This window comes from Protopterus annectens, chromosome 3.part0 (genome assembly GCF_019279795.1).
Source record: "Protopterus annectens isolate FY-2018-M chromosome 3.part0, PAN1.0, whole genome shotgun sequence".
Classification (NCBI taxonomy): domain Eukaryota; kingdom Metazoa; phylum Chordata; order Ceratodontiformes; family Protopteridae; genus Protopterus; species Protopterus annectens.
The window spans coordinates 936,184,745-936,204,139 of record NC_056731.1 but is presented as its reverse complement, the minus strand read 5'-3'; the positions used below and the strand labels follow the sequence as shown (position 1 = coordinate 936,204,139).

Sequence of the window (19,395 nt, the reverse complement as noted above, 5' to 3'; positions counted from 1 at the left end):
TCTGATGTTTAGGGGCACAGCAGCTTTTGGCTCAGTGGTGCTGAGGAATGTCCTTCCTTGGTGTCCTCCCAGGATTTAGGAAGCTGGGTACTCTGTCCAAGTGTTGAGTAACGAATGAGTATTGACATCATCAGAAAAAGTTGTATATTCTGCATAGTGTTCCATCTGTGTTGTCCACTTTCATTCTTCATCTACCCTCCCACCAGCCACCTCCTCGTTTTTTGGAAGGATCGAGGATGCTAAAAGAACCTTGCTCCTTTGTTTGAGTCCCCGATTTTACTAGTTATCTTAATATTTTTCCTTTGCAGTGCTGTACAGATGTAAGGGGCAGCAAACAAGATCTGATGTGTGTTGAGGACTAGGGCATTGTGGGAAAGGGAGGAGCTTGAGAGCTTTCAGTGCTTCACAAGTTAGTAGAAGCGACCGAATGGGATCAGAGGATCGGATCCAAACCCAAGAGTTGATGGAGAATGAAATTGGGCAACACAGATGGAACTTTTGTATTCTTCTGACTTTCTTTAATGGGCTCTCACCCACTCTCACTCCACTGATATTGCAGATATGCTAGCAAGCATTCACTTCTAAATTCTTTCACACATCACTCAATCCAGAATTGGATAACATATCATTAATACATGTTTTTAAGGAGCTGTCAGATACCAAAAACACTTCTTGAGGAGCTGGAAGCCCTTCATTTGTGGGTATGGTTAGCAAGATGCAAGAGCTGAAAATGTTTTGGTCTTTTTAATTTTATATACAGATTAAGCATGTTTGTCAACCAGAGGAGAAGTTTTGGAAGAGAAATAGAAAGTTGAAGGAATTTATTTGGGTAAGGAACGCGGTGAGTGTTATGTGAGGTAAGTTGATTCTCCAGATAAAACAAGGTGGTTTAGGATTACTTGATTTGAAGGGATACTTTTGAGCTATGTTGCTAATGCTCATTTGCATAATACAAGAAGGTTTTATATTAAAAGTGGAGAGGGATGATAAATGGGGGGCAGTGTGAGGAATAAGGATAGAGGGTAGGATTTTGGAAGCAGGCCTTTGAGGATCACCACCACCACCATGCAGAGTATTATGCAGGTGAAATAGCAGAAAGTATTGCGCACTAAGCCAACACAGGAAAGGAGATTTTACTAACGGGATTACTGAAAGTAGGAGGTATAGAAAATAAGCAAGAGGGGTATGAAGTATACTGGAGAAGATCAGCAAAGGAAGTAACAGTATTTGGTACAAAACATGAGATCGATAATAGAGTGGGGTGAGGCCAAGTAGAAGGTTGGCCTGTGTAGGCTAGAGACTGCCTTCTTTCCAGGGATCGATGAGAGTTAGACAGAAAGGGTTAAAGGAAATACTTGGTGAAAGACCAGCTGTGGTAGCGGCTTTAGTTGAGTGTAGGACAGAAGCTGCTGATAAAAAGGATCAATTAGTAGGGCATACAAAAATCTGGCATGATAACCATACAAATTGATTAGAGGAGGTTAGAAAAGATTGGTAAGAGATTGGCAAGACAGTTCATTAAGGAACAGTGGGAGGATCATCTTTACAGCTCCGAAGTATGCAACAAAGTTTAAAAGTTTGATTTTTGTTTGAAAGTGTTGCATAGATATTTTATACCCCAGTCAGACTTTAGAGATTTATTTTCCTCCAGTAGATAGCAAATGCTGGAGGTGTAATGGGAAAGAGATTGTTAGGTGCATATGTTTTTTTGGAATATACACAATACTTTATCAGAAATGTTGGGAGACAAATGGTTGTAACTATGGAAAATATTTTTAAGCTGAGATGTAGGATGTGAATTTCTTACACAGACAGTAAGGTCTTAACTAAATGTAATACCGCTGGCAGAAAAATAAACTAGTAAATGGGAATCAAAATCTAAGCAATCTGTAAATGAAGTACTGGATACTATAAAAGGAGATCAAAGAACTGAAGATGGACTCTCTGGAAAAAGCGAGGGAGAAAATTGCATAGAAATACCCCAATTTAAACAGTATGTGAGCTTGCTTCTTTGAAGGCTTCATTAGAAGCATAAATGTGATGTGTCAATTAGGAAATCCTTTTGGTGAACACAGTCCAATTACTTACACCTTCAAGTTTAACAGTCCACTTCCTCTGTAATCTTTGGTATTGTAACAGGAGAAAATCGTGTTGTCTGTTTGTGCTTTCTTTTAGAGCTATTGTTTTCCTAAAGATTTTGGAATTGTCCTCAATCTGTCATCCTTTCCTTTATTTCTGTTTTTGACTTCAAACTGATTTAGTACTTCCTTTCAACCATTGTCAGGTGGGAGGAAGTATATTTGAGGCTGTAATTTTGCAGGACAGAATTAGTTTTTTTGTTTGTTTTCTGACTCCATACAGTTATGTTTTCGTAACCTTTGAAATTCATATTTAGGACAATCATATTGAATGAGTCTATATCATATTGTCAACAGCTCAGAATGTCTACTCTGAATTGTTCGACACCAAAATGTTGAACTATAAAAATAGCGAACTGCCAAATACCTGATTTCTTTCCAACAGAGAGAAATCGGTTGGCCGTTCTGACACCTGCCCTTTCCCTGAGTGTAGTGCGGTCTCGGAATATTTAGTTGGGGGGGGGTGGTGGTGTTTGTTTGCCATTGGTGTTTGGCCATCCAATTTCTTTCCGTTGGAAAGAAAATGGTTATATGGCCGTTTGCTATTTTTGTAGTTCGCCATTTTGGTGTTGAACGATTCAGAGACGACATTCTAAGCTGTCGACAATATGATAGACTCTATTGAACACCTTCATGCAGTTATAAGCTTGGATTCTTTAGGAAGTTGTGAGGTAGAGTGGTCACCTTAAAGTGATACAAGTATTTGTAAAGTATGCAGAATGGGCTTCCTTTTTTTATATCTTGATATTTGTTGGTTTCTTGTATGAGAAGAATCAAGGCAATACACTTCGCCACTGAACATTCGTTGCCAGTTTTCATCCCAAAGCTGCAATATGGTATAGAACCCATTTTTTTTTCCAGAATCCACTTAAATGTTCTTTTAACACTTGTATATGCTGTCTGGTAGCTTTAGCTTCTTGTTGTAGGTTTGAGTCCCTCGATTGTTACACAGCAGGTAGCTGAAGATTAAGACAGTGATGTTGGCCGTGCTTCTGGCTTGCCTTGAAAAACACTCTATGTATCAAGTAACTAATGCATTTAGCTTTTCTCATGTTTATTTTTCTTTGATAAACCTTTGCTGAAACTGCAAGTGCCATATTGGCTATGTACACGTAGATTTTAAATGTGACAGTTTCATGAAAGTAAAAAAAATTCTGAACAAAGTAAATGGCTTTTTTCCAGAGGTTTGAGATTTTTTCACAAAGATTTTACACATTTAAATGGATGCGGGTGTATAGTACTTGTGCATATATGTATATATATATATATATATATATATATATATATATATATATATATATATATATATATATATATATATATAAAATAAGCAACATTTGTAAAACAATGGTACGATTTTAAAAACTTGGTTTGTTAGTGTCTAAGTATTTCAGAGTAGTAGTGCGTATGATGTGCAAACTTTTCTAGGTTGATATCTTTAAATGCATAGAGTTTTTAAAAATCTTCCACTGTATCGGGACTGCATTATATTTAGGACATGACAGAACTACCGGGCATATAAAGAGTCTTAGTTTAAAATCTATACATGTTGGCATTTAGCTTTAAAGGCAGAAGTACTTTTTATGGTCTTCATAGCATCATTCTTGTGAGTAGCTGATGTCTTGAGGTTTGCTGGATTAGGAGTTTGTTTTAGGAGTCTCTCTTCATGGATGTTCTTTCTGAGCCCTTAAGGGGGTAGATCTTATGGTGCACCTTGCACGTTGTTGTGGTCAGATCTTCCATAACCCTTTCACAGAAAGTAGCTGCTTTTCCTGATTAATATATTGATGCCTTTATTTTTAATTGCCTGTTGAACACAACTTGGCTAGTTTTGGATGATTTATTCTTGCTAGCTGATTAAGTGTACCACATTTGCTAGATACTCTGCTTAGATCAAAAAGCATCCAAACCTGAGCCACCTGTCCAACCTGTTATTACACTGGACAAGCATATATGTGCAGCTCTTTTAGAAGAACTAATATTTCAGTTTCTGAATACGGTTGTATTATTTACAGACATAGGTACATTCAAAGGCTGTTATAATATTTTGTTTTACATTTCAGGCACCTGTAAGAAGACAGATGAAGGCAAAACCTGCCAGTTCAGCACCTTGTGGTGTTACTAGTGTTACAGCACGGCGAATCCTGATGTCATTAGAGAGAATGTCCAGTCCATTGGCTGTAAGTTATTAGTTCTGGTCTATGGATCTTTAATATGCATGAGGTAGAGCTTTGTGTGCTTAAAGTAAACTCTTTCACAGTGTTTATTTTTTGTCAGGGGTTTATATATTGACCTTTTTAGTAAATTGAATGTTGCATTTTGAGGACCACTGTAGCTAGTTGTTAATCTGATGTTCATCATATTGCACTATTGCTGCAATTACTGTTGGGATGTCCTACTTTGCAGGAGCCTGTAGATGGCCGAAATACCAGAGTGTTTTACTACTGCTTGACTAATGCCCCTGAAATCAAGACAGCTGACCTGTAGAGGCTCATTGGCTGATGCTGTCTCCAATTCATTCTTGCTGTCTGAGTCTGATGCATCTTCATCTTAGAGTGCATTAGTTAGAGTGAAGCCAGAAGACTTGTAAAGCTAAGTAACCTGTTGGGGAAAATCTTTTTTGTGTACTTGTGAAGACTGTGTATGTCAAGGCAATCTTGTATCTTTAGAGAGAGTGGATTATAAATTCTCCAGTGGGATTTCCACTTTGCTTGGATCCCGAGAAGAACATGCCCAGTTGTCCGCAGTGTGAGTATTTTAATTCTTATATGATTAGGCATTTGGCCAGATCATTCAAGAAGTGCTTAGATTAACACAGTGCCTCAGTGGCATACACCTGCTGTGGCGTTTGCTGGTCTCTCGGCTGTTATCTTGATGAAAAAGAAGATCCCCAGAGATTAGAATGCTAGAGAACTGGACAATCCACTTCAGTCTCCGAAAGCCGTCCCAGGCTCAAAAGTGTCAGAAAGTCAAGAGCTTTTGCAGCTTCTTCAGATTTCCTGCATGCATGAGGATTTTGGTGAGACCCTTCCGGATACTGTCTTGCCTATTGCAATGCTGATGTCTGCTTGGGCAGAGTACCCCCAGGTGTTAGTGGGGCTAAAGTTGCTAGGCAAGTACTGGCTTATGATGCTTAGATTATCATTTGGGGGGGTGGGAGGTGCAGAATCTCCCTCACCTATACCCGTGAGAAAGTGCCAGTGGATAGGATTTAAGTTGTGCTGCCCAAGATCACACCAAAGTACATGACCAAGTCTCTGAAGGTGAAGTCTGGCTTGTCCAAGCCTCAGCTGTTTGTACCCTGGCCCTTAACTTTCCAGGACTACCCACTGGACTTATTCAGGTTTGTAGAGAATGTCATGGGTTTTGTGGGAGCCAGGCAATTTCATCCTGAAAATGCCTGTTCTAGGAATCTCTCTTCACCAGAGGAAAAAAGACCAATCCACATAAGTCTTCAAATTCTTGACACTCAGAGAATCAGATGGCATATGTGGACCAGTTTTCTGCAGTGTCATATGTAAACTCAGAACTGGATGATATCCTGCCATTAGCCTGACAGCCTTAAGACGTTTCCTTTGTGGACACTGGACATAAAATGAAAGAGCTGCGGGGCTCGGGAATATTCCCAGTCCAAGAAGATATTCAGGCTTTTTTTGGGTCTTCCCGTGTGAAAACTACTCTTTCTGCAGGGTTGGAAGTGATGGTTGATGGGATCCAAGGCACGTCTCTGCCACCTGTCTCCCCTCGCTCTGTCTGTAGGACACCAGACGGTTTGTACAGAGTGATTTAGTCTTACAAGCACCTATAAAAGAATCCAGTGGAAGATCCTGACATGTTTCCCTCAGAATCCAAGGAAACCAAGGGTTGCTCTTCAAGAACCCTTTGTCAAATGATTGAGCATTTGTTGATATTTTGGGATGGGAGAAACACTTCAGAATTTAGGAGTTTTAACTGTCTGCATTCTGTATCATAGAGCAAGACATTTCTTCAAGATTCCAGAAGCAGTGTACAGGCTAAAGTGCAAGGTACAAAACTGATAAATTTGGGGGGAAAGCATACACTTCAGCTACCCTGACCATGAGCCTTGAATTGCAATTGTCATGTGATTAAACACAGGAGTGACTCTTGGATAAGATGAAATTCAAGGTAGAAAATAGGTTGAGAGTAAGGCTTCCCAAAATGGGTTGCTAGAATTATGCAGCTTCTGTTCCCAAGTTTCTAAGCAGTCCCTCAAGTGCGGCTTTATTTTTTTTTCTTCCCCCTTGGGGGTATCATTTTCATTGACCTGACCCCCAATTCCCCCTTCCATGCTGGACCTACCAGCTTGTCTCCTACCCCACCCCCAACTTACTGCTGTAATACTGAGGTCGGTCATGGATGCCAAGTGTGTCCTGGGGGCTCAGCTAACTCGCCTTCCGTCTTGGTGGATGTCTTTTAAATGCCCTACCCACTCCCTGCCTTGCGTTCATGCTTGTTGATTTGTCCGAGATCAGCTCTCCTTTTTGCACCTTGACTCCCTTAAAGGAGTATCATCATTGACCGCCCTTCCTGGTGCATCGTCAGTTGCCTGAGCCACTATCAAGCCTCAGCCAACTGGGATATAGTTAGTTTTCACCCCCCCCCCACACACACACACACACACCTGGGGTTGCTTCCCTCAAGTGTAGCTTTTGATGATTGAGGCATCTAGAAAGACATGCCATGGGGTCAGTCATCAGGAGGCATGCTTGTCTAAGACAACAGTCCGTGCTTGAGCATGTAAAAGCTGAAAACGTTGATGCCTCTTTTGGAAAAGTATTTCCTGTTTGGACACTAGCTGAGTGTCTTTAAGTAATGGGAGGCAAAGACAAAGACTATACAGACTTTCAAGGACTCTCCTCAGTTTAGCAAAAATACCCTAGTAAGACGGTCTTTTCCCTTTTCTGAGAGTAAAAGTAAGGGCAGGGAAAAAATTTCCAAGAAAGTGGTAGCCTGACCACAAGACCAGGCTTGGGTGGGTCCTGGTCCCAAGGACCCAGTAGAGAGTGTAGCTTGCTCTCTCTTAGAGTATTCCCTTGATCAGTCCCACCCCAGTCATCCCTTCTGTTCCCTCCAGGAAAGCTGGAGGGGAAGACTGCCACTGTTTCATCCCAGCTGGCTCAGAATTAACCAAGACTGGTGGGTGTTAAAGCCTGGTAAAGTCTGGGTATAGATGGCATTTTGCAAAAATTACCAAATTTTCAGGCATTCTTGTCTCAAAAGATTAATAACTCAAGGTGCAGACTGAGCTCCTAGAACTACTAGTCCCAAGGATCCATAGAGCCAGTACAGCAAAAAGGCATAAAAGCAAGGTTTCACTGAAGATAGTTTGTCACAAAGAAAGGAGGGCTTCTTATATTTTTGCAAGCTAAATATGTTACTACTTTTTCCCCAAATTCAAAATACTCACTCTCCTTTGATTCTGCCTCACACTCACATGGATCTGAAGGATGCCTACCTTCTCTCTCTCTAGTGCAGGATCACAGAATTTTTATATGGCTCAAGGCGGGAGATGCATTTCAATACAATTTTTGTGTTTTGCGGTTAGACTTTTCAACTGCTCCCAGAGTTGTCATGTAATGTCTGGCTTCAGTGATAGCTTTCTGCAGGGCAAAGTGAGTCCACATTTACACACATTTGGATGATTGCCTGTTTCCAGGTGCCTTCTCTAGAGAAGTTGAAGGCATCCTTCAGGCTGACCATGGAGTTTTTCTCCAGTGTGTGGCTCTCTCCTTCATCTTACAAAACTCCAAGCTCCAACCTTCCTTTATGCAGAAGGCATACCTACCCCCAGGATAAGATCCTGATGTTCTTCGTGTTTCACTGTTGCAGTCATAACTGTAGGGTGATCCTGCCGGCAGGCAGCCCGAGGTCGGCCAGAATCACAAAGTCTGGGTCCGGCGTCGGCTGTACAAGCTAGTACCCTGACGTCAGTACGCTCTGGTACATAGCCCTCAGCCGACACCATCTTCTCCAGTCTTTCTTGCCGTGCGGTGGAAAGCAGCTCGCAAGTCGTTGGTTGGCGATTTTCGATCTACGTTTTTGATTGCTGTTGGTCCGAAGTTCTTACTTCTCTTCTCAAAGCTAAGTACCCTGTTGGGGAATCTTTTTCTTGTTCCTCCGATGTCAGAAAAAGTTAATAATTGTATAGCGTGTGGAAAACAGATACCTCATAAAGATTTCCACTCTTACTGTCTACCTTGCTTAGGCTCTGACCACGACGTTTCTTGTTGTTGGTTCTGTGCCAGGTTCAATTCTCGCACTATTAAGCGTCGGTACGACTGGGCTTTAAATTACTTTGGCAGACGCTTCAATTATAGAATGTCGTCGGATTCTACCAGAATTCAAAAGAAGCGCAAAGACAAGGACAGGCCTCCGAGGTCCAAACAGGATTCGTCGCAGCTGGAGCCAGCGTCCGGTTCGGCTGTCGTCAGTGAGGCACTTTTGCAGCCCCTGTCGTCCGCCACTTCTGAACCGATGGCCGATACGGACTCCCATGGGGAGCCATCAAGGCCTATTGTTTTATCTGCTGCAGGACCTTCGGACGTCGCTCCCTTAGATAGGTCCGGAACCGCTGTGCAGGTACCGGCTTCTGAGGGGGTATTCAGGCCTACTCACATCACCATTTCAAAGACAAAGGCAAAGTCCAAGACTCCAGTTAAACCAAGTTTCTGCTCCAGCTACTTCTGAAGCTACTCCCAAGACACAGAAGCAATTGCTACGGATGGCTGAAGATTTGCTTACAATGATTAGGGGTTCTCACCCCCCTCCAGAGAAAAGGCCTCGACAGGATGTTCCTTTGGATTCCTCTGACCAGGCTTCTGTATCTTCTGTTTCTTCCTCTGATCAGGAATATTCCTTTCCTCCTTATGAGGATTCGGATGCAGAGGATTCCCTGCCCTCTGCTTCTCTGCCTGAGGATTTCTCTTTTGGGGAGACCTTACATGAGATGAGGGAACATTTTCATTGGGAAGGTCAGGATTATTCTGCTTCTAAGAAGAGGCTTAGGGAATTCCTTCTTCTTCCTCAACACAGGCCTTTAGCTATTCCTCCTGTTCTTGATGTTGTGGATGATGCCTTTTCTGAGGCTAATTTGAATCCTGATTCCATGCCCCCTGCTCCTTCTAAGCCTGATAGATTTTACAGGGTCCCTGATTCTCATTTATTCTTATTCAAGAACCCTTCTGCGGATCCTGAAACTATTTCTCAGGGTTCTAAGGCTGCTAAGGTTGCTTCTTCCAAAAATCCTATTCCCTCCGAGAAGGATTCTCGTGCCTTAGACAGGTGTGGGGTAAAAAGGTATATACTTCTGCTACCCTTGCTATTAGGGCTTTAAATTGCCAGTTTCATATGTTTAAGTATCAGCAATTTCTTTTGTCTGTTTTGAAGCAAAAGCTTGCTACCTTTTCCAGCATGTGCAGAGGATAAGGAATTGCAGGATGTATTGCATGCAAGTGAACAAGCATAGTTTGCATTGTGGTTTTGATGCTTTGGAAGCTTCTTGCAGGGCCGCAGCCTCTGGTACTGTTATTGGGAGACATGCCTGGCTTCGTGAACAAAGTTTGCCGGAACAGGTTAAGGCTAAACTTTTAGATGCCCCTGTTCAGCATGATGTTTTATTTGGATCCAAGGCTGAAGAGGTTATTAAAAAGATGGAAGAAAAGGCAAAATCTATGCAGACTGTGAAAGATTTCTTACAAGTTCAGCCTCCTAGATTTTCCAGGAATTGGCCCTACAAAAATTGGTCCTTTCCCACGCCTGACAGGCCTCAAAGGGGAAGATATAGACGCTCAGAGGTCGTGGTCAAGCTCAGGCCTCTTACAGATCCAGACAATGGACTGCTTCTTCACCTAGAAGGGGAGAAGGCAGATCCCAATCTCAAAGGAAGCAGACTCAATGACTCTCTCGGTTGGGCTTCAGGACCCCCTTACCTGGATGCCCCTCTCGGAGGAAAGCTTTCTCTTTTTTACAGAAATTGGACTCATATTACCCAGGACAAATGGGTATTGGACGTGATTTTAAGAGGCTACAAGTTCCATTTTCATACTCTGCCAAGGGTTATCGGTTGGCCAGATCTGCCAAAACATCAATGGGCAGAGGCCTTAAATCAAGTGGATGCTCTACTGGCCATGAGAGCCATAGAGCCTGTTCCTTTCTCAGAAATGGGAAAAGGCTTTTACTCAAGACTATTTCTGGTTCCAAGAAAACAAAACTCATGGAGACCTATTCTGGACCTTTCAGTGTTAAACACCTTTTTGGAAATTCCAAAATTCAAAATGCTTAGTCTACAACAACTGCTTCCAGTACTCTCCCAGGACGCTTGGATGGTGACATTGGATTTAAAGGAGGCCTACTTACACATTCCCATCAGGCAGGAACGCAGGAAATTCCTCAGATTCAAAGCAGGCTCGAGGCACTTACAATTCTCTGTACTGCCCTTTGGTTTATCTACTGCGCCCAGGGTTTTCACCAAGTGCCTGGCCCCAGTAGTAGCTTATTGCAGACTTCAGGGGATTCAGATTTACCCCTATTTGGATGACTGCCTTATCCAGGCAGACAGCAAGGACCTTTTACTTCAACATCTGGATTTTGTTCAACGTCTCTTCCTCCTCCTGGGATTTTCAGTGAACATAAAAAAGTCCCAATTGATTCCTTCTCAACAAATGATATTTTTGGGAGCCCTCCTAAATACAATCTTACAAAGGGCCTTCCTTACTCCAGACAAACAAATACAGCTGGCTTCAATTTTCAAAATCTTGGCAACCTTAACTCAGCTCACTGCAAGGAAATTCCTGCAGGCACTGGGCTATATGGCTTCATGCAGTCTGTTAATTCCAAATGCAAGGCTTCATATGAGAGAGCTTCAGTGGTACCTGAAAAGTGTATGGTCACAGCATTACCAAGATCTGGACACTTTGATTCCTCTGATCCCCTGCCTCCAGAAGGAGTTCCTTTGGTGGTCCAGGGTGTGCGCTTTAAACGAAGGGAAGCCTTTTCGTTTACCTCAACCTTCTCAAATCATAACCACGGACGCCTCGGATTATGCTTGGGGAGCACATTTTCTAAACAATTGCCAGCAGGGGACCTGGACAAAGAATCACCTGCACTGGCACATCAATCTGAAGGAAATGTTGGCAGTTCAAAATGCTCTTCTAGCCTTCAAGACCCTTTTGCAACCAGGGCCTCTTCTAATTCGTACAGACAACACCACAGTCATGTGGTACATAAACAAGCAGGCGGGGCTCTCATTCATAACCCCTTTGCAGACTAGCTATGACTTTATGGGACATAGCTCTAAGTCTGAATCTGCATCTTCAGGCTCAATTCATTCCAGGAAAGCAGAATCTCTTAGCAGACAGCCTAAGCAGAAACATTTTGGATCCTCACGAATGGATGCTAGACACCAACTTATTCAACAGGATAACTGCAGTTTGGGGGTGTCCCCAGATAGATCTGTTTGCATCCCATCTCAATCATCAGTTGCCTCTCTTTTGCACCAGGTCCTTCCACAAAACAGCTTGGAAAGTGGATGCCCTGTCATTCAGTTGGAGGAACCTTTCGGGATATGCCTTCCCTCCTCTTCCTCTTCTTCCCCGGATATTACTGAAGATAAAACAGGACAAGCCCAAGTTCGTCATCTTGATTGCTCCAAATTGGCCTCGACAGTTTTGGTATCCGACCTTACAACATCTGTGCTTGGAACCTCCTTGGATCCTTCCTCTGTACCCTTCTCTTCTGTCCCAGCATCAGGGTCAGATGCTACACCCTCATCTCAAGACACTTTGCCTGGCAGCTTGGCTCTTCAAGGAAATTTGATTTCTTCTAAGCTCCCCAAACAAGTTTTGGATGTTCTTCTTGAAGCCAGACGGCCTAGCACTAGGAAATCCTATGCCTCTAAATGGAAAAGGTTTTGTATTTGGATGCAGGACCGTGGCTCTAATCCTCTTGTGCCTGATCTCTCGTCTATTTTGCTTTACCTTTCAGATCTTTTGTCTAAAGGCCTTTCCTTTTCTTCCATTAAGATTCATGCTTCTGCTATATCTGCTCATTTTAATACTGACCCTCCTGTTTTTTCTCATCCATTGGTGAGACAATTCTTGAGAGGAGCTAAGAATTTGAGGCCTCCCAGGACCCCTCCTGTCCCTGCCTGGGATCTTAACTATGTTTTGGAAAAACTCACTTTGCCTCCTTTTGAGCCTGCAGCGGCTTCTGATATTAAATTTTTATCCTGGAAGACGGTTCTTTTGTTAGCATTGACTTCTGCCAGAAGGGTTTCAGAGTTGCAAGCTCTTATGGCTGTGGAGCCATACCTAATTTTCCATCTTGACAGAGTATCCTTGAGGACCAATCCTACTTTCATGCCTAAGGTGATTTCAAAAGTTGCTTTAAATCAGACAATTCACCTTCCTACCTTCTTTCCTAATCCTCAAAATAAAGGGGAAAGGATTTTGCATTCATTGGACTTACACAGACAGTTACGATTTTACTTGGACAAGACTAAAGAGTTCAGAAAATCTAACCAATTGTTTGTTTCTTTTGCCTCCAGTTCTCTTGGAAAGGCTATTTCCAAACAAACTATTTCCAAATGGATTGCTTATGGAATAAGATTTTGTTACACTCATCATGGGAAACAGTTTCCAGGTACTGTGAGAAGTCATTCTACTAGAGCAGCTGCCACTTCTACTGCTTTTCTCAGAGGAGTCCCTACCAAGGATATCTTGGAAGCTGCCACTTGGAGTTCTGTGCATACCTTTTCCAAACACTACAATCTCCCTTTCTATTCTAAGACCAGGGCAGGTTTTGCCTCTGCTGTTTTGCAGGGCCTTCTTGCTGCCCCTTCTTCTATCTAGCCTCCTCCCTTTCTTCACTGCTTTGGGATTCCACCCTACAGTTATGACTGCAACAGTGAAACACGAAGAACATAGTACAGTTGTGTACACCTACCATAAATGTAGATGTTCGAGTGTCTTCACTGTTGCAGTCGGTGTTTCCCTCCTATCCCCTCTTGTTTCACTTTATGGTGTGTTTGTGTTTCCTTGTGGGACTCATTTTTTGTTTATTGGGGATTTCTGACATCTGGGGCAAGAAAGGCTGGAGAAGATGGCGTCGGCTGAGGGCTATGTACCAGAGCGTACTGACGTCAGGGTACTAGCTTGTACAGCCGACGCCAGACCCAGACTTTGTGATTCTGGCCGACCTCGGGCTGCCTGCTGGCAGGATCACCCTACAGTTAAGACTGCAACAGTGAAGACACTCGAACATCTACATTTATGGTAGGTGTACACAACTGTACTTTCCTAAAAGTATTTCCAGGACATTTTTGAGAAAAAATGGTTGAGGTCTTAGAGTTAATGTCTTCTTGTCCCTTAGCCAGACCTCTTATGAGGAAACACCATTGGTAACTCAACACCTGGTGTCAACGTCAACACTCCCTGCAAACACTGATTTCCTTTCTCCTCTGCATCAGGAAGGAGCTGTTTTTGATAGATACAAGCATACCAAAAGAATGAAGGATTCCTCTTCCGAATGCAAGTGGACACCCAATGCTTTAGATGTGGCCTGTGTAGCTGACTCTGGAGATGTGACTGTGCCAGAAAAGTGTGCAAGTCCATTCTGGGAAAAGCATATAAATCTTGAAGACATTATAGCAGTCCCAGAGAGCAGTAATGGTATTTAAGACAAAATGGAACTCTGGGACCCCACCCCCTCCACCTTCATAAGGACAGGGAGTACCATGCTGATGTGATAATCAAGAAACAAGGATGCACCCTCTCCTACCCTGTTGCTGTGTGGCCATCCAACTTTAGGAATTCACAAGAGATCGAATTTAGCCCCTAACAAAATTTCTCCCAGTGATGAAAAACTGCCTGACATGCTAAACAGATCTGTCATAGTCCCACACAAGTAGATTCTGAAAAGAGAGGTGTTACTTCAGTTTGCATACAGGTAGGGTGTACCAGAAGTAGACCATCTTGCATTGCATGAAAAGAAGCCACTGAAGAAATACTACTCAAATGCCCAACACGAGAGCATGGAAGACAAATGCCTTCTTTTTTCCCGTGGGCAGGCCTGTTTCATTGTAACTTTTCTTCCCTTCCTCCTCATCCGAAGGATGCTTCTAAAAATCAGTGAGGATAGGCCAAGAGTGATCCTAGTATCCCCCCTTTTGGCATAAGTGCTACTGGTTCTCCATTCTTCTCAGTATGTCTAAGGAAGAACCGTGGATGTTACTGCTGAAGCCGAAGAAGGGGTCCACCAGTTCCCCCCACTTGGACCAACTGAATCTGGTAGGCTTGGTTATCTGATGCTTATACCCTCCAAATACTTGGTTACAGAAGACGTCCTACAAATCCTATAGGAAGCTAGGAGATCAAGCACCTGAAAATGTTATTTTAAAGACTGACCAGATTCTCACTGTTGCATTAATAAAGGATAACAGTTGCTAGGAGCTAGGCTACCTCATGTCCTTGGGCCCAAGTTGTAAAACTCCATATGGTAGCTGTCATATGCATCTATGAAACTTTATTTTGCCTTCTTGGTTTCTCTGGCTACTCACTCTTGGATTTTCTCTCATCGTACCGTGAAACAAAGGAGAAAGGAACCCTGCATTTATCAGATGTGCATAGACAGTACATATAGTCTATTTAGATAAGATACAAATGTACACAAAGTCTGATCAGCCGTTTTGTAACATTGGCAAAAAGTAAAGAAGGAAGATAGGTTAAACCACTTCTAAGTGTATAACCTTGCTTTTCATTACAAACATTGGGAATGCCGACACCATTTTGTTTGTGGGATACATCACAAAATGTGTCGGAAATGTCACCACCCTGAAAGATGTAACCATCCAAGCCAACCAAAAACCCTAGCTCACCAGTGAGGTGTACGAATTACTGAGTGCGCGCAATTCTGCCTTTAATGCTGGAGATAGAGATGCTTTGAAAAAGGCCAGAGCCAACTTGAACAAAGGTGTGAGAGTAGCAAAACAGGCCTACAGTCTGAAAAATGCAGGGACACCTCACTGACCAGAAAGATCCCAAGCAGCTGTGGAGAGGGATCCAAAACATCACAGATTGTAAGCCACCATCCACATGTGATAACCCAGACTTTTTAAACAAGCTAAATATCTACTTCAGTAGATTTGAGGAATCGAATAGAACCATACCAAAGAGACTGCCGACCAACGCAGATGGCACATCACTATGCCTCAACTTGAGAAGTACACAGGAACCTACGTGTAGGGTTCACCCAGGCAAAGTATCTGGTCCGGATATGATCCCAGGGAAGCTACTTAAAAACTGTGCTGATTAGCTGGCACTGGTCTTCACAGACATTTTCAATACATCTCTCAGCCAGGAAAAAGTGCCCAAATGCTTCAAGACCACCGGCATTATCCCTCTTCCCAAGAAACCATCTCGAGCATATCAGCCAATTGCACTTACCTCAGTAGTGATGAAGTGTTCAGAAAAATGGTCAAGGATCACATAACATCCTGCCTACCTGCTACATTTCATCCTTTTCAATTTGCATACAGGCCAAGTCGTTCTACTGCGGATGCCATAGCCTTAACACCTCATCACACCTTGGACCACGTGGAAAATAAGGACGGTTATGTACGCATGCTGTTCATAGACTTCATCTCTGCCTTCAATATAGTAATTCCACAACAACTGCTGTCTAAGCTGAGTAATCTAGGCATAGAAAACAAAATATTCATCTGGATCCTAGACTTCCTGACTGAAAGGCCACAAATAGTTTGAGCTGGAAAAATCACTCATCACCCTAAACACTGGGCTCCCACAAGGTTGTATACTCGGCCCACTTCTTTTCACAATTCTAACACATGACTGCACAGTTAAGCATCATTCAAACAGATTCATCAAATTTGCAGATGAAACCACAGTAATCGGCCTTATCAAGAAGGAAGATGAGGGAGCCTACAGGGAGGAGGTGACCCAACTCTCTCATTCGTGCACTGACAACAACTTGGCACTAAATGTTGGGAAAACCAAGGAAAACATCATTGATTTTAGGAAGGTAAATAAGCCACACACCCCTATTGTCATCAATGGTGCCACAGTGGAGAGAGTTAATAGCACCAAATTCCTAGGGATACATATCTCGCAAGACCTCAGTTGGGCCACAAACACTTCCTACCTTATAAAAAGAGCCCAACAACGTCTCCACTTCCTTAGGAGACTTCGTAGATCTAACCCCCCCCACACACACACACACACACACACACACACACACACACACACACACACACACACACACACACACACAGGTCCTACTTACCTTCTACAGAGCTACAATTGAGTGCCTACTGACAAACATCATCATTGTCTGGTATGGAAATTGCTCTCAAGCCGATAGGAAGGCACTGGATAAGGTCATTAAACAAGCCACAAAAATCATTGGCTCTAACCTTCAGTCCTTACAGGACATATATTCAAACAGATGCTATGGCAGAGTCTGAAAACTAACTCCTCAAATTATGAAACCAAAACAGTTAAACGGAAAACCGGCAGCAGCGCAACCGCCGCTGCTGCAGTTTTTCTGTTTAACTGTTTAGAGTCCGAAAACTACTGAGAGATTACATATCCAGCCTGTGGACTGTTCAAACTCCTGCCAACAAGGAAGCGCTACAGAAGCATTAGATGCAGGACGTCCAGATTCCATAACAGCTTCTTCCCACGTGCTGTCCGACTGCTGAACAACAAACCCATAGCCTAACCTGCTAAATGGGTAAACAAACATTTATGTGCAGTAAGTCGTTATGTACATAGCTCACTTTGCACTTTATACTTGTGTTTATTTTTAGTATCTTATTTTTGATTTCTATTTCAGTATTTTTAAATTATTATTAATCTTCCTTCTGTAAACTATAATTCTTATGGTACGAGCCAGAGTATCGAAATTTCATGCAGTGACATGCACTTTTTTCTCTGTTTATCTGTATGACAATAAAGTTTACTTTGACCAGACAGAATCAGAATAAATTCACTAGAGCAACAAGTTCTACCACTGCATTCCGTAGATGAGTGCCTATTCATTTCATCTTAGAAGCATCCACTTGGTCTGCCATTTATACTTTCTCAAAGCACTACAGTCTAGCTGCTGCTTCAAGGGCCAGGGAAAGGTTTGCATCAACCATTCTGCAGGGGATCATCTCACCTGCCTTTACCTCTGTTTATCTATCCCTTTTTCTTCAACTTTGGAAATTTTCCCAAGAGTAATTACTGCAACAGTCTAATATGAAGACAATGCACTTGTGATTGTTTTTAACGTGTAGATGTTCAAGTATTTTCACTGTTGCAGTACTTAATACTTGTCACCTGCCTCCTCCATCCTAAACCAGGATGTTCGTGTTTCACTGTTGCAGTCATTACTCTTGGGTTATCCTGCTGGCAGGCTACCCGCAGTCTGCCTGAATTCCAAAGTCCTTGTCCGGCGTCGGTTGCTGTCACCTCTTTTCTGACGTCAGTGCGCCAGGGTTATAAAAAATGCAGCCGGCACCATTTTCTTCAGTCTTTCTTGCTGCGCGGTGCCCGAAGCAAAAGCAGTTCGCAATGCCGGTCGGCCGACTCCTGAGATTTTCGAAATTGAATTTCAGATCCGAAGTCTTCAATAAAGCTAAGTACCCCATTGGGGAAAATTTTTTTTTTTTCTTGCTCCAGACCAATGTTAGAAAAAGTTAACAATTGTATTTCTTGTGGGAAGCAAATACCTCATAAGGATTTTCATTCTTACTGTATTCCTTGCCTAGGCCCTGACCACGACGTTGCTAGTTGTCTGTTTTGTGCTAGATTTAACCAATGCACAATAAAGCGTCAGTACGATTTGCTTTCCATTACGTTGGCCGGAGGTTTAACTATATAATGCCATCGGAACAGCCGACAACCGGAATTCATAAAAAGCACAAGTATAAAGAAAAGGACAGGCATCCGAGGTCCGAAGCCTCTTCTAGGCCAGTCACCGGTGCTCAGTCAGGTGCTTTCGCAGCCCCTGATTCCCGCTACCTCAGAGCCACAGGCCGCTTCCAACTCCCACGTGGAGGCAACTAGGTCTCTGGATACTCAAGGTAATGGCCCTACGGAAACTAATCCCTCAGATGGGTCCGGAGCCGCTGAGCAGGCATCGGCTTCTGAGGGTGTCTTCAGACCTACACAACTTTATATCAAGCCTACTTCAGCATCCAAGACATAGTCTAAAACAGTTTTAAAGACAAGGAAACAAGTACAGCTTTCTCCAGGACAGACTTCTGTGCCTAAGAAACAGATGCTCAAAATGGCCGAAGACCTAATTACTTTGATCAGGGGTTCCCATCCCCCTCCTGATAAGAGGGCCTAGGCAAGATACTGAATATGATTCCTCTGATCAGGTTTCCATTTCCTCTGATTCCTCTTCAGAACAGGGATATTCTATTCCTCCCTATGAAGATTCTGATGCTGAAGACTCTATTCCTTCAGCCTCTCCTCCTGAGTATTATTCTTTTGGGGAAACCCTACATACCATGAGGGAGCATTTCCACTGGGAGAGCCAAGATTATTCAGACTCTAAGAAAAGGCTTAGCGACTTTCTTTCAATACCTCAGCACAGACAACTTGCAATTCCTCCTGTTTTAGACATAGTAGATGTATTTTCAGAGTCCGGCCTGTCTCCAGATTCGTTACCTCCTGCACTTGTTAAGCTGGGCAGATACTACAGGGTCCCAGATTCCCATACATTTCTATATAAAAACCCTGCTGCGGACCCAGAAACCATCTCACAGGGTCCCAAAGGGGTGAAGCTTGCTACTGCTAAAAACCCTGTCCCGTCAGATAGAGATTCTAGGGATCTGGACAGATGGGGGGGGGGGGGGATCTACACTTCTGCTGCCTTGGCTGTAAGGGCTTTAAATTGTCAATTTCATATGCTCATATATCAGCAATATTTAATGTCTTTGTTAAAACAAAAAATGTTGACAAATTCTGAGTGCTGTGAGAACAAAGATTTGCAGGATTTATTGCATGCAGCTGAACAAGTGGGAAAACATACTTTGCAATGTGGTTATGATTCACTGGAGGCCTCGTGCAGGGCCGCTGTTACAGGTTCTGTTATTAGAAGGCATGCTTGATTAAAAGAACAGAATCTGCCTGATAATGTTGAGACAAAATTATTGGATGCTCCATTACAGCATACTTTGTTTGGTGTTAAGGCAGAAGAGGTGTTAAAGAAAATGGAGGATAAAGCTAAA

At 42.9% G+C, this 19,395-nt stretch overlaps 1 protein-coding gene across 1 annotated transcript in view; it reads left to right on the top strand.

Annotated features, from left to right (window-relative positions):
• NUP153 (nucleoporin 153) overlaps positions 1 to 19,395 on the top strand; it is a gene marked incomplete in the record, with an annotated part of 2,476,866 nt that overhangs the window by 100,849 nt on the left and 2,356,622 nt on the right. Inside the window, 1 exon segment of the mRNA XM_044065729.1 lies at positions 4,202 to 4,318. Coding sequence (XP_043921664.1) covers positions 4,202 to 4,318 — 117 coding nt within the window.